Here is a 15,688-nt window from a genome sequence, read left to right on the forward strand (position 1 = left end):
CATGGAGAGCTGAAAAGCAAAGGTGAAGGGGCTAATAAAAATAGTACATGGCTTCTCTGCCCTCCCAGTTTCCATACACTCTCATCCCCTCTTATTTGTGCGGTCACGGTTAAACCACGTCAATATTTTATACCACTATTGCTTTTTGTCTTATTATCTCTATAAAAAAATCAATATAAAATGTTAACGTGGCTTAACCGTAACTGTACAAAATAGGAGGACATAGGAGTGTATGGGAATTGGGAGGGCAGAGAAGCCAGGTCCATAAAAATAAAGTTTGTAAAACTGCTTTCGAAAACGGTGTAACCCCTCGTTGTAAATTAGGTGGTTTTTAATAAAATACTACTATGCATACAATATAGTACCTGTCACATAGGTATTGAATCACTAATATTGGAAACCGCAAGTCAATATATTAGACCATGCCATGCTGACAAACATAGAGTCAAGTCAATGGATTGTAATCAGTCCATTGCTACATGTGATTACATAACATGCTATAAAAATTATGATGACTAATGTCAAATGAGTATATATCACTAGAGAAATGAATTTCTCAAGAAATAATTGCATTTTGTTTTACTGAACAAGATTAATATCTAGGCAAGAAATACTCGCCTAATTGTTAGATCACTACCTTACCTAATTATAGGATATTGCTCTTATTATAAGTACTTATATATAACTAAATTATCGATATTACTATTGAATTATGATAAGAGAAATGGCTGTAATTGAAATAGCACATATTATTTCAATTATAAGTACTTATTTTTTCTTGAGTTACTGTTTTTGTTGAAAACAAATAATACCATTGTAAGGCTGCAATTCCAATGGTGCTTATGATAAGTGATATATAGTAAGTGCATTTATCAGTGAATCAAGGTAATGCATTGCATTGCATATAGTCAATGATATTTATTGTCAGTCTAAATTACTGACCATGTTGAGCAATCAGTAATTTGCATACTATATACCTCATAAAAATAAAGGTGAGTAGGCTAATAAAAATAGAGTTTTGTAAAACCATTTTAGAAAACGGTGTAACTCCTCGTTGTAAAATAGGTATAGTTTTTAATAAAATACTACTACGCATACAATATAGTACCTAGCACATAGAGTAAATCAAAGGATATGGGAGGCGTATACAACATATATCACAACATAAAGACAATGTTCATAAATCTATGTAGACACACAAGTCATGCAAAAAGTAGCTACATCAACAAGCTAGGTGTAGGTTTTCATTCTAGTACCGGTAGGCACTCACATTCAAGTCCTAACATCAACCTTAGGGACAGGATAGCACCTAACTTTGGATCAAAAGCGATGTAGAAAGTGCATGTGAACATACATGTAAGGTTGGTCTTTGGCTCGAACAAGCTTTTAGGTGTGGGACAAAGCTAGAAGTCCCCTAGGTAACATTGATTCGAAAAAATATTACTTGACAAACGTTGTTGGAAATGTGCCCTAAACTCAATCATAAGATGAAACTTTACAGACATTTCACATGTTAAACTAAACTAGTTTAATGTAAGGGCAATGATTATTGTTTAAAGTCCTCTTATTAAATGTTACATGCTGAAACGATAAGTCTAAAGAAAATGTAATTAGGAGAATACGATCTAAAGAAGTTAGATTCATGAGGTCATTCTCTTTCTTACACATATCCTAAATGTTCTTGACTATAAGGTTGCCAATTAGACATTCATGATCCGCTTAGATTAGTACTTGCTATGTCTTCTCTAGGGAAGAGTGACTGGTCTCGAATCATTGGTGTGATTCACATTAAGGCAAGTATATATGTAGGTGCTCAATAGAGAATGAGTCCACTAAACGTAATCAACGATGAGTTCTCATACTCATGTCACATGAGAACTCATACTTAGGATAATGCAAAGTAATCCTTTGACCTAAGCATCATAGTTGTCTTGTAATTAGATCCTTGATCTTTGACAGTGCCAAGGGCACTCAATTGGAGGGGTACCCACGGCATAATTGGGTTAAGCTACTTAACCATGGAGGCAGTTGAATGCACAACAAGGGATCTCTAACCTTCAAACAGTTGAGGGAGAATACTCTGTGATATGATTATGAATCTCTATCCAAAGTATGAATGAGATTTAGGAAGACGTTCCAAATCACATTCAAGGTAATCATATTGGCAAGAGAATCACATTGAATAGTAGACATGAATATACTATCAAACCAAACGATGTGATCATGAGTATTGAATTAAAAAAAAAAGATCGTATTGCATTTTTAATGCCAATCTAAATCGGTTCTCCAAACGTCTTGTGAATAACTTGGGTAGACATGAAATACTGTTAGGTGTCACTCATCGATTAGTACGAGTTCTAATCGGCCACTGCCTCGTGAAAATGAACCTAATGGATCACACACCGTGTAAGGTAATGATTGTAGGATATAACGAAGATGAGTAAGGACAATTAAATAGTTTAATTGTATATGAGAATTAATTTATATATTAATTAACTCATACAAAAGGTTCGTATGGGCTTTAAGTTAGTTTCTGATTTCAGGGTCCCAAGTGGTTTTGGTCCATGAGGCCCATTGAGTGTAAATTGTGTAACAACTAAAACAAAATGGGAAATTAGCCCACTAATCATAGGAGGCCAGCCTAACTACAAGACAACTATAATGCCTCAGGTCAAAGGATTACTTTGCATTATCCTAAGTATGAGTTCTCATGTGACATGAGTATGAGAACTCCTCGTTGATTACGTTCAGTGGACTCATTCTCTATTGAGCACCTACATATATACTTGCCTTAATGTGAATCACACCAATGATTCGAGACCAGTCACTCTTCCCTAGAGAAGACATAGCAAGTACTGATCTAAGCGGATCATGAATGTCTAATTGGCAACCTTATGGTCAAGAACATTTAGGATATGTGTAAGAAAAGCTAATGATGATGGACCAACCTTTATCTTGGTCAATACCTACAACAAATGATTAATTAAAATAGATTCAAATTGGTATGAAGCGTGGTTCAACAAAAAAATGAATTACCTTTTGTGAAATTGCCTCTCCGTCAACATCAATATTAGGAGCTTCTCGTGTCAAGAACGAAATTAAACTGTCCTCTATGGTCTCTTTTCCAAGCATCTTCAATCATTACAAGTACAAAAGGAATTAAACCGCTGTTTAGTTTCTACTTCTCCACACCAAATCCAGATAAAGATGATAGATGCATATACATGAAGTACAAGTCTAAGAGATTCCTGGAAATACTGGGTAGCTTCATTTTGAAAAAAATTAACAAAAGACAAAGGCACTTACTTTTGGATTTCCTCCTAGAATTATGTCAATGCCTCTGCCAGCCAATTGGTAGAAATGGTAATGGCATATTTTCTTCCTGCTTGGGCAACAATTTCAGCCTCCCTTGCAGCATACTGATGAGAAAAGTACATAAACACAACGGCAATGTAAAACCAAACTGTCAAATGAGTATTATAGTAAAAATATGATAGGCTGCCACATGCAAGCTCTAATCAAGTCAAATTTCAATAAACCTTAGGCCGTGCATTTAGAATATTGTGGGGGATATTTCGTTCCTTAAGCAAATCAGACAAGTACTCGGAATTCTCAACACTGCAATATTAAGATGACATATCATAGTTACTCAAAACGTGAAGTTGAGCAAATACTAGTATCTCCTACATATGCATAAACTTATTCAGTGTAAACCTGATTTAGTTTAATCCAATAAACAAGTATTTTTGATCAACGATATGCTACTTGGTCCGAATACCATTAGAATTTCTCCAGAAGCACATGAAACAACATGCCTCCACCCATATAACCATGTTGACAGAGTTTGAAATAGAGACTGAAAAAAGTTTCAGCAGCATCTGAAACACGAGATCTTATGCATTTCTGATTCAACTATCTTTAATATTTTATTGTCATCCCTCCATGACCTATCAGTAGAAAACATATACAGCTGGGAAATTAATAAAAGTCGAAACAGATATAGGATTCTGCATCTGGGATGGTATAAAAAATATAGGATTCCTCATCTGGGATGATATAAAAGATATAGGATTTTGCATCTGGGATGATACAATGCAAACTCCTCATGGTCACAAAGTACAAAACTTCTAAAGTTTAACTTGCGTGGTATTTATGATTATAAGAAGGTTATGGCGTGGCAGCCAATCTATTATCACAGAACCAGGTGCAAGAATCTAAATATATTAACTTAGATTTACCTGGTAGTTCCAACTAAAACAGGACGCCCCTGTCTGAACATGTATTCCACTTCTTGACGAACATATTTCCACTTCCCTTGAGCAGTCTAAAATAGTACAAACCGAAACCTTATGTCAAGTTGATGATAGACTTTATTGGAATTTGGAGGCATAGAATCTATAAATGCCAGATATAATTAAGGGTGAGCACTAAATATCCTCCTGCAAAGCTTGAATTGGTAAATCATTACGAATGTTTTGCAGATTCGTTGGCACCTCAATGACTGGCGCTTGAAACATTTTCAAGAACTCTTTCTCCTGAAATTATTAAAGGGAAAATTTACAAGAGATCTGCAATTATGAATACAAGTTAAGCAAAAAATTTACTTTGAAAAATACATCGGAATGCTTGTAAACACACATACTTCCGTTTTTGCAGTTCCAGTCATTCCTGACAGCTTTGGGTAGAGCTTGAATAAAGATTGATAAGTGATTTGTGCCACAACAACCGAATCAGCCTAACAAGTATACTGATATTACAACTTTGAACTAGGATGGTAATACTTCATGTAATGAAGTGTGGTGAAAATAAAACTTCAGGTACTTCATGGAGGTACCTGAATCTTCAAGCCTTCTTTAGCCTCCACAGCCTGATGAATCCCCTCAGACCACCTTCTCTTCTCCTCAACTCTGCCAGTCCGCTGCAAATATTTTAAGAACTTTCAGTTTCTCATATCTATGATAATTTCTACTTGTTTATAAAGTGCAGCATCAATGGATTTATGATTCACATTTCTTTCTATGATTCTATTCCTCGTCAATATAAGACACACAATGACTAGATCCAAGACAATTCACAATTTATACAAGTGGCATTTGGGTACAATCCACTTATCAATCGAGGAAAGAGAAATATTGAATTGGTCTTTCCTTGATTCATTTAGGGTACCTAAAATTATGATGCATAACACAGTTTATCTTTTCCAAATAATATTCCACATAATACATATATGCATATATATATATATATATATATATATATATATATATGTTGAGACAAAAGCATACGGCTTTATATGCCTATTGGCCACATTTTAAACTTCAGTACTTGCTCGGTTAATTGCTGATGGAAGGTCAAGCACTTGTGATATTTAACGAAGAAGGCCTATAATGTGCCTATCACTCAAATGGTGTATTATGTGTAAAGATGAAGCAGAGGGCTTAATTTGTATAAGAAAGGTTGAGTTTGGTCAATACCTAGCCCAAGGATCACTTTCATCCCACAAGTCATTGGTTTCAAGGGCCATCTCAGCAAGAGCTATTCCTTCTTCAGTCAACTCAACTGAGTTATCTTTAAGTTCAACATTGTAATGCTGTAATGTCAATGATTATGAAACATAAAAGTTAATCTTAACATATCAACACCATATCGACATGATATCAATAACACAGAATTACAGATGACACATTGATGACGTATAGAGTATCCCACTCCATGAACAATGGAGCAGGATCCCCTTCTGAAGTTTCTCCCTCCTATTCCTATATATACATATGCATGGGGAAAAACAAACGAATAGCTACACCAGAGTTTATCTGAAAATAATAGGAAAGAGACTAGTCTCACAATTCCTTGCACAAGCAAATCAGCCACTTTAGCACCAACAGGATATCATGCAGCATCTTTACTAGCCTGAGATAGAAGGACAACATTTAGTAATCAATATGTACAACAACGAGATCTTTTTACAAATGAAATTACACATTACCATAATAGATTAAGCTACTGATAAAAGAAAAATAAATTAGCATTTAAACTATAATATAAAAAGTATATATAAAAATAAAAATAAAATAATAAAATAATAAAAAAACCTTACAAAAAATTTATCTCCCCACTAATTAGCAATGGATTTCGTCCTTCATCAATAAGAACTGAGTCAGCTTCATGAACTATTGCAAAATGAAATGGCTTTGGCCTGTTTTTGCAAAGTAAAACTGCTGACATTAGAAATAGATTAAAAATACAAGTATTTACGAACTTAAATTATTTGAGTACCATTTCATAACAAGATGTTCACTGTTTCCAGCAAGGTTATCTTGTAGATAGTCAAAACCAAGTTCCTGAGGGAATCACTATGAATGAAATATCAGAAAGACAGAATTTTCTTCTTTTTTTGTTTTGGTGGGAACGAACTTACCAGTAAACATCTACACCAGACGAGCAAACATTAGAAAGAAAAACAAGAGGTTTCTAGGCAACTAGCACAAAGAGTAATGCAAATACTACCACACAAGCAGTAGAAATGACTTACTGAGTTATTAGTGTACGGTATGTCACAGCTATAGTTGGATCTCCTCTCTTCAGCTGTCATCCCCCTCTACATTGCACATAGGAATTAAAATAAACATTGAATTACATACATAAATAAATTGAAGTGAAGTAAGCAAGTTAAACAGTTGCAGGCTGCCATGTCTCTCATAATTAGGAATCAAGTCTATTGCAAAAAAAGAAAAAAAAGAAAAAAAAAAAAACATAGAGAGGAAATGACCTGAACAAGACCCACAGTAAGTCCCAAAGAGCGATGACCATGACCCATCCAGTCAGCATCTCGTTGTGCAAGGTAATCATTTACGGTTTACCACTGTTTCAACAGAGAGCAAATTAAGAAATCAAATTTTGAGAAATCTACACGAAAAGAAAAGGTACCAGTGCAAGCAATTGGGCATTCCACCCATTGTACTACACTTGCATACAAATAAAAAAATCTTTTATAAGATCCAACACAGAAAACATACCATGAATGCCTTCACCTGTCAGGGCATTAAGATATGCCGCTAAGGTGGACACCAACGTTTTTCCCTCTCCCGTTTTCATTTCTGCAATGGACCTATCATGAAGCGCTGCCCCACCAATAATCTGGTATTAACATTGACAACACATATAAACATGAAAAAGAAACATTAAGTTGACAAGATACACATAAGTTACATATGTAGAAACCATATGTACAACTGCAAATGTAATTGTGAACACAATGAGAGCAAGAAATCAGAAACCTGCACATCGAAATGGTGCATACCAAGCTTCCTTTTTGCAGGTTCACGAACAACGGCAAAAGCCTCTGTAAACATTATAATTGAAGAAACAGAATTACTCCAAAAGTTTAGAATCCTATTACAACATTGGAAAATATTCTAGTAAGCAGAGAAGATTGCATCCAGCTTGGATATCAGCAAGTGTCTCCCCCTTTCCCAGCCTTTTCCGGAAATCTGCAGTTTTAGCAGTAAGCTACAAGAAACAAAAGCAACCCATTTTTCAAACAGCCAAAAGAAATTCAATACAACAAACAAACAATAGAGCCAAAACCAACAAACCTGGTCATCAGAGAGACTCTGTATTTGATGCTCAGAGTTCGTTTACGGACTTCACAAGACAGTAGTAGTCCCGAACAACCCAGTTGTTCAAGCTAGTTACATCACTCCATGTTTTTCTCAGAAGACCCAAGTTTTCCTAAAGCAAAGCACAACTCATTCGCGCATTTCATCAAACAGAAGATGGGCAATCGAGTAAAACGAATAGTGTATTGACCGAAAGATGATTTTAGATTTCCCTTAGGAGAGGCAGCAATGGGTCTGTTTGTGAGCCTGAGACGACGTCGTTGAGGCCTAGACAAAGTAGAAAACGAAGAAAAGGAGCGGGCTTGGTCGGGGAAGACGAAGGTGGAGCTTTGCAGGGGAGGTTTAAGGGATAGGAAATAGGGGTTTTGGAGAGAAGGCAGGGCAGCCATAGCTATGAAGCTCTCTCAGGGCTATGCAAGTGCAGAGGCGGAGTAGGAAGCGGGAACTGGTCAGCTACGATTCTCCCGGCAACATGAAACGAGAGAACTGAAGAGTACCGTTACAATTAGTCAGTTTAAAATCATCCAAAGTGAATTTGTGTGTATGGCAAAATGGTGAAATTTTAATTAGGTTTGTCTTTTTTAATTAGTGAATGGAATTTTAAATATATTTGAGTTCAAATTGGTTGGTTTGATGCCTTGGTTGGCTTTAGGCATCAAATAGTATACCTAAACATATAAATAAAGTGTAACTTAGTACTACGAGTCTAATGGTATTCCTCTTCACTTGTAAGTGAAAGGTTTTAGATTTGAATTTTATAGATGGCAAATTTGATACCAAAGTAGGTTGTCTATTGTGTGCCTTAACCGAACTTCTCATTTCCTTAGTGTAAAATATATTGTTATACTTAAAAAACATATAAATAAAACAGTTGATCTTAGCAAATGTTAGTATATCTATGTTGGCTAGTGCACATGTGCTTCCTTATGTAAGGATATTTGATGCAGGCCATGGACTAAAATCATTGTTATATGAAATTAATGGCTGCTATGGAATCAAGCGATTTAAATTTTATAATAAAATTCCTGCATTTTTTGAGATGTAATACAATGTATCCAACTGAAAATTTGTGGCTAATGAGATTTCTACCTAAATAATTTTTCTAGCATCTTTTAGTCTTCTAGGAGTTATATTGTAAGCTTTTTATTTGTCTTTTCATATTTGTCAATTCAAATTGTAAGCCTATAAACACAAATATTTGTAAGGCAGAAAAAGAGGAGAAGTTGTTTGAATTATTATATTCAAATTTGAGTTGTAAACTCATTTTTAAGTGTCTTGCTCTTGTTTAAGAGTTTGTTGCTTTGTTCTTTTAGTTGTCTACGTCGTAGGCTAGTACTAGAAGCGAAATTCTAAAGGTTTCAGGTCTCTCTTTTCACTAGGAAATAGCAGACCCTATCTATCTACCATATACTTTTCGTTTTATTTTCAATTTATTTTTCACCACGGTGAGCCATGCATCGGTTGGTATCAGAGTGTTAGCTTGATCCAATGGTGACACCATATCAAGGGTAACAACATCAATATGTCGCAGCTATCCATAACTTAAGGTCTAAATATAAATCTTCATCAATATTTGATCCTTGCTTGGATAGTTTAGGTCCAATATGTCTTGAAATTTCTTTAGGTGATTATTGCTTAAATCATGATCTTCCTCCCGTGTTTGATCGTTGTCTAGATGATACTTGTTAGGTTTGCTATAAAAGTTCTTGTGTGGTTCCAAAAAATGTTGATATGTGATTTGGGTTAATTATTGAAAATGTTGAGTTTAAAGAAGTTTTGAAGTTGGAGTTTCATAATTTGATGAGCTCATTGGAAGCTTCTAGATATGTTGATTTCACCTAGGTTAACAGTTTATTTTTTAGTATTCCCCATAATTTGACTAAGGGAGGGCTACAATTTCCTCTTGTTTTCTCTCTTTCTTATGGGGAGAACAATTGTTCTTTGAATTAATTTAATTCTCCACTTAAGGTACACTTAAATAAGTACTAGATGCAGTTTGTTTCTCTTTCCTAAAAGACTGTAAATTCAAGTCAAAGCTCAGAATCTAAAGCCAATAAGGAAACAACTTTTGGCTTATCCACTCAACTTGGGATTTCCACACCTTTTGCCCTTTTCTGCGAGCAGCCCAGTAGGTGTTGGGGCATTTGTGGAATAAAAAAATAATTCGAAAAACATTGAAACTAACTTGTGGGTTTTTTTCACGAAGAACACAAGATTGCCGTTACTAATTTGACGAAGTCCACAAGATTTTCCATGTGTAGTCCACGATCCTTGAAGGCATGAGCAGCTGATTACAACATCATCAAGCTCCCTTGCCCATGTCAAGGAGAAAAGTCAAAGGCATTAAAGATATGATTAATTACTAAGTTCTATCTTTAATACTCTCCTAATTGAAGATCAACTCAAACAGGCAAGGAATCACAATCATATCTAATTAATGATACTTCCAATATAATCCCCCGATATTGTTTACTAAATAATATCTTTGAGATTATTCTTTCCTCATCCATCCTACAGATGACTCACCTTATCCAATCGGATGCCCACACATGACAGTGCAAAACCCTACACATGTGGCCCTAACTCCATAAATACCACATATATACCAATTTTTGGTAAGCTTTTGCTACACACTTAAGCCCTAAACTCGCTCTCTCTTTTAAGAGAAACTGATTTAAGCATTGGAGATCCATTGGCCAACCCACCCTGGGGCCTGCCTCCATCTCCTCATGGGCGTGTGTGGTTTGATTAAAGGTGTTTATTTGTTTTGTAGGTACAATTTCGTAAACCTGGCATTCGTGTTGTGTTTCTCTCATTTGTGTCATTTTCGTGTCATAACCAATAACTTAACAGGTCGTGTCATGTAACACCCGTTAAAATAAACAGGTAATATGACTCGACTCGAAATTGACCCATTAATATTATCCGTTAATATGACCCGACCCGTTACCCGTTGATAGGATTTTTACTACTCATGTGAACGGGCTTAAATCTCCTATTTTACTTGCAAGAATCATAAGGTTATTGTAGTATAAACGGATCTCGCAAGGTCGTCTCCACAGGGATTATTAAATAATTTGAAACTAATCAGATTCCATTTAATTATTGTAAAGTAGAAATTGAGGTGATTGATTTTATAACCTAATTAAAATAAAACGAAATTAATGACTTAAAATAAACAATCTGCAATATTGGAACTAGAGAGAAAAGAAAACAGTGTTGGGAGAATCAAATTAAGAAAGCACTGGGTTCCACCATCACCTAGCAATCCTATGAATTTTTACCAATTACTTATGATCTACACATGCCACTTTGAAGGTTAGATTTTCCTAATTCATATTCTACTTGGAACCTCCAACATAGAACGTATATCTAACATATAACCCGTCCGGACGTTCGGATCAAATTTGAACATGAAAGACTCATTATGCTTTATGAAAATCCTTTGAAAAACCATGCAATCCTTAAGACATGATATTCATCCTAAGTGAAATTACAATTATTAATCACAAGAAGCCAGCGTCAATTTCAGGGAACCTTCCGACCAAAATTACATCAAATTACTTTTCTAAAGATCCTAATGGTGATCAGGCATTAAGACAATTAGATAGTTTTTATCCCGGTGATTAACAATTCAAAGTATGCATGCAATCAATCATAAGCAATTAAATAAAAATCACATATTCATGCTAAGGCTCAAGGTTTCGCCCTAGCAAAAGAAATTAGTTCCGCATATTCATAATTGAAATCATAGAAAATATATTCAAGAAAATGATTGAAAGCACCTTCAAGTAAAAAGTCTTCAAAACCCTAACAATTCTCTGTCTCCAAAATTGCATAAAAGAAAGCGTAAAGAAAAATGGTAGACGGCCAAGCAATATATCTGCTAAGCCTCCACACAAACCCTAGGAAACTAAAATTAATCCAAATCCCCCAAAAACTTAGGAAACATAACCCTAAATTAAATGATAAAATTCGTCTAAAATCTGAACAGCCACGTTTTGACCCATAAGCTGCTCCAAAACTAGCCCAATATAGCTGGATTTAATGTTTGGGATATTCTGAACACTTTTCCAGAAGGCCACGAACCCATCCGAGGTCATCTTGGGCTCCAAAAAAGCAATTTAAGCCCAAAAACGTCATTTTCCAACACTGCACACTGCTTCTTTATTTTATCGCCAGAAAATAACCGCTCGGTGGAAAAATCCCAAATTTTGATACGATTACGCTAAGTGACTAACGAACGTCCTCCAACTGGAATTACTCCAAAATTCGTCCATTTGGTCCTGTTTTGCTCCAGAGGAATTCGAAAGTCCTATATTGAAAATACAATTCAAAGTATCAAAATTTTTCCAATATATTAACCAAAATATATTAAGATTAGGGTAAAATATATAATATAAAATCTTCTCATCAAATACCCCCAAACTTAACTTTTTGCTTGTCTTCAAGCAAAACAAGACTCAAACAAAAATAAAAACTTAACAAACTAGACAACTAGCTAAAACTCAACCAAGACAAAACTTCCACCTTCAAGTTGCAATCCATAGCAAATTTTAAAAACTAGAACATCTTTTCAAAAGTTCCAACTAATCCCACCACAGAGTCTAAGCCATTTAGAATCAATTAGAAAAGAATTCACAAACTCCCTTTGGTGTACAGTGAACCACATAGTTAAGGAGACTCGACTAAAACCCTTACCTCTCGTCCTTCTTTATTTCACACATACTAACTTTAAATATAACTATTTTTCTTTTTCTTTTTCTTTTTCTTTTCAATTTTTTTTTATTTTTTTTTATTTTTTCAGTAACAGTAGTGGTCGTGCAATGTCGGTTCACTTAAACTTTCAATCCAACCCATGTAGCGAGCTTTCGGTCAATGACTCCCAAACCACTAGGGCTTTAGGGCACTAGGTGTAGAACACCCCTATGGACTTATTAACCCGAGCTGAAAAGGCTACGAAACCAACTAACCACCCTGCCCCATGCCAAAACTCTACCGTTTGACGCGAGAATCATTGCTGATTAGGCAGGACTGGCCCGGTTACTAGGCAAAACCTCGGATGAGACAATTATTACTTTATTCACAATAATAACTGACTTTACAAAAATTAAAAATAAACTTAGACTAAAAGCAAGTGTTTCAATCTCACTCCCCACAAACCATGTTGGTGTGATGTGCAAAGTTCAAATCATAATTCATGAATTAGTGTCTAAGCAACGATAAATAGCAAAAACTCTAATGTGGGATTAATCTTCACCATGTCCATTTGTTCTAACGTTTAAAATAATATATGAATATTAACTTAAGAAGAATGAAAATTTTAACCTAACACAAAAATTAAAAACCTAAAATGTTATTTCCCACCCCCAAACTTATTGCACACTTTGTCCTCAAGGTGTGGGAAATAAAAGAAAACTAAGAGAACAATAAAATAAAACACAAAAAAAAAAAAAAACCTATCACTAAAAAGAACCGACAAAACTAAAAGAAGAAAATAAAATGAAAATATAAAATAAAACAAAAATAAAAGTGAGAAAGACACCTGGCTTTTGATAGGAAACCAGCATGGCATGTCGACGTTGGGCCTTGACAAACAACCCATGTGGCTGAGTAGACCCACTTAGCAAATCCTGGGCTGGAAGTAGAAACTTGTTGTTTGATAAATGGTTGGCCGAACAAAAGCCACGCAAAGCCCATGCATTGAGAACCGGCCCACACGCCAATTCCATGTACAAGGCACATGTGCACCAACATTTGAAACATTGGATTCCCTGCTCTGAAAGGCATGCAGCTGGCATGCAATTGTTAAAAAAAAAAGTTCAGTTATGGCGCCCACTTGATTGAGATATTACCAAATCCATGTGTACAGCAGGCGTGCACCAACATTTTAAAACATTGGATGCCCTTCTTTGAAAGGCATGCAGCTAGCATGCCGTGTTGAAATTGGCGTCAGGCATCAGTCTTCTGTCTTTGTCAGTCAGCAAACACAGAGCCCAAACGGCTCTCTCCTCTTTCTTCAAACCGTGTCCTAGGGAAGCATAAAAAAAACTGATGATGCGCACCCGTGTCATGCATCAAGAAGGGTAGCTCAATAGGATTCAAAATCAAGGGTTAAGATCAATCCATTGGCCCATCTCTCTCTCTCTAGAAAATCTAAAAATGCTTTTAATCCTTCTCAGTTTGGCACCCCTCTGCATACAAACCTTCAATTTTCCTCAACCCACTCTCTCTTGTGACCCCATTTTTCGTGAAAATGAAAAAGACCTCTCTGTCTCTTCTTCATTGCTCTCAGAAACACAAGATCCTTCTGTCTCTTAGAAATTCAGCCTCCTCCTCTCTCGTTTTTTGTTTTTTGTTTTTTTCATTTCTCTCAACCCTCGCAACCCTTTCATTTCTCGAATCTTCTCCTCCTGCAACTGAACAACGTACTGCCCCGCAGTGTTGAATAACCCATCAGTGGTAGAAATCGGAAAAACTGACAGCCAAAGGTAAAATCATCCTCCAATCTTTTGTTTTCATTTCTTGGATTCATTTATTTGAGGAAACTGTACAAAATCTAACACATGCATGTGGTGTTATCTGTGTGAAGACCCCCAATCGTTGCAAATCCGAGATAGACAACACAAGGAAAATACCCCAAGTCGCCATCACGGATTCGAGTTCTAAGCATGCAGATCGAGACCATTTCGCACATGCAACGGTAATCATCTCCCACTTGGTTCAATATACATGTCTCTCAGCTTGCGAAAAATCTCTCAAAGCTATATTGTCGTGGTGAGTCTACGTAGAAGCTTATGAAGGATGATTTGTGAAAAACATGTTCATTTAAGCAACATCTATAAGCATGCAATTAAAAATTAAAGGCGGAATCATGCTTGCATGCACTTAAAAACAAAACATTAACCATGAAATTCAAAGCCTAGTAGATTGGTGAACCAAGACTCAACTCAAATCAAAGTGAGTTGAGAAATTATACCTTTGTAGATTCCTCTTTGCCTAAGCAAAGGCTAATCACCCAAAGAGAGGGCCTTCATTCCTTGCATCTTAGATCTATGGATTTGGATGGTGGTTCTCCAAGTTCTCAAAATAGAGAACCTCTAAGTCTCCACACCAAGGTTAGATTTAGGTAGAAATGAGTGACCTTGGAGTAGTAGGATTGCTAGCTAATCCCTCCAAGGGGGCCGGCCACTTTAGAGAGAAATGAGAGCTTTGTGTTCTCTCCAATTTCCTAAAAGAAACCCTAAATGAATTTTGGCTATAAAGTCATATTTATACCTTAATTTATTGGAGTGGCAAACTTGTAAATAAGTCCAAAACCCACTCCTTTAACTAAATGGCCGACCATAGGGTTTCATTGGGCTTTTAAGGCCTTTGTGAATTATTTGTCATTAAGTTGTCATACAACTTAAGTCAATGGGCTTAACGTTCGAAGCTCATTGGGCCTTGAGGCCCAAAACTAACCCGTGGTCTTTTAACGAACTTATTCATTTGATTAATTAACATATTAATTAATCCTTGCCATAAATAATTAAACCATTTAATTATTCTTACTCATCTCCGTTGTTTCTTCAATCTCTACCTTACACAGTGTACGATCCATTAGGTTCCTTTTAGCGAGGCAGTGGGCGATTAAAACCATTTCAAATCGATTGTGAATTGAAACTTACTTTCAATTCTCCCTTTAGTGATTATACACGTTTAGGGCTTCCACAAACCATGAGTGACACCTAGCAGCATATCATGGTTACCCAAGCTAATCAGAAGAGGTGGAGAACCTATTCAGTTTAGGATTACAAATGCAATACGGTCTTTCTCTAATACAATACTCTTGACCACATTGGTTGGTTTGATAGTTTATTCATGTCTACTATCCAATGTGATTCGTGTGCTTATATGATTACCTTGAATGTGATTTGGAACGACTTCCTAAATCTCATTCATACTCTGGCCAGAGATTCTTAATCATATCATAGAGTATTCTCCCTCAAACAGTTTGAAGGTTAGAGATCCCTTGTTGCGCATTCACTTGCCTCCATGGCTAAGTGGCTTAACCCCAACTATGCCGT

The 15,688-nt window shown here is 35.8% G+C and overlaps 1 protein-coding gene and 1 long non-coding RNA gene across 2 annotated transcripts; both read right to left on the minus strand.

Annotated features, from left to right (window-relative positions):
* Positions 1–2,751: 2,751 nt before the first annotated feature.
* On the minus strand, positions 2,752–7,298 carry LOC103441922 (protein translocase subunit SECA2, chloroplastic). Its single transcript, XM_070826318.1, is given in 17 exon segments — positions 2,752–2,966; positions 3,037–3,132; positions 3,307–3,350; positions 3,353–3,419; positions 3,540–3,618; positions 4,239–4,331; positions 4,447–4,535; positions 4,643–4,735; positions 4,835–5,012; positions 5,475–5,590; positions 5,845–5,905; positions 6,098–6,196; positions 6,277–6,341; positions 6,533–6,598; positions 6,770–6,858; positions 7,017–7,137; positions 7,278–7,298. Coding segments are annotated over 17 exon segments (1,464 nt in total). The 3' UTR covers positions 2,752–2,879.
* Positions 7,299–7,309: 11 nt separating this feature from the next.
* LOC139198389 (uncharacterized) lies at positions 7,310–8,181 on the minus strand. Its single transcript, XR_011583847.1, has 3 exons — positions 8,077–8,181; positions 7,596–8,010; positions 7,310–7,509 (listed from the first exon to the last, which is right to left on the minus strand). It is a non-coding gene; the product is annotated as an uncharacterized lncRNA (long non-coding RNA).
* Between the last annotated feature and the right edge of the window lie 7,507 nt (positions 8,182–15,688).

The sequence above is a fragment of the Malus domestica genome, chromosome 08, assembly GCF_042453785.1.
Source record: "Malus domestica chromosome 08, GDT2T_hap1".
NCBI classification, from domain to species: domain Eukaryota; kingdom Viridiplantae; phylum Streptophyta; class Magnoliopsida; order Rosales; family Rosaceae; genus Malus; species Malus domestica.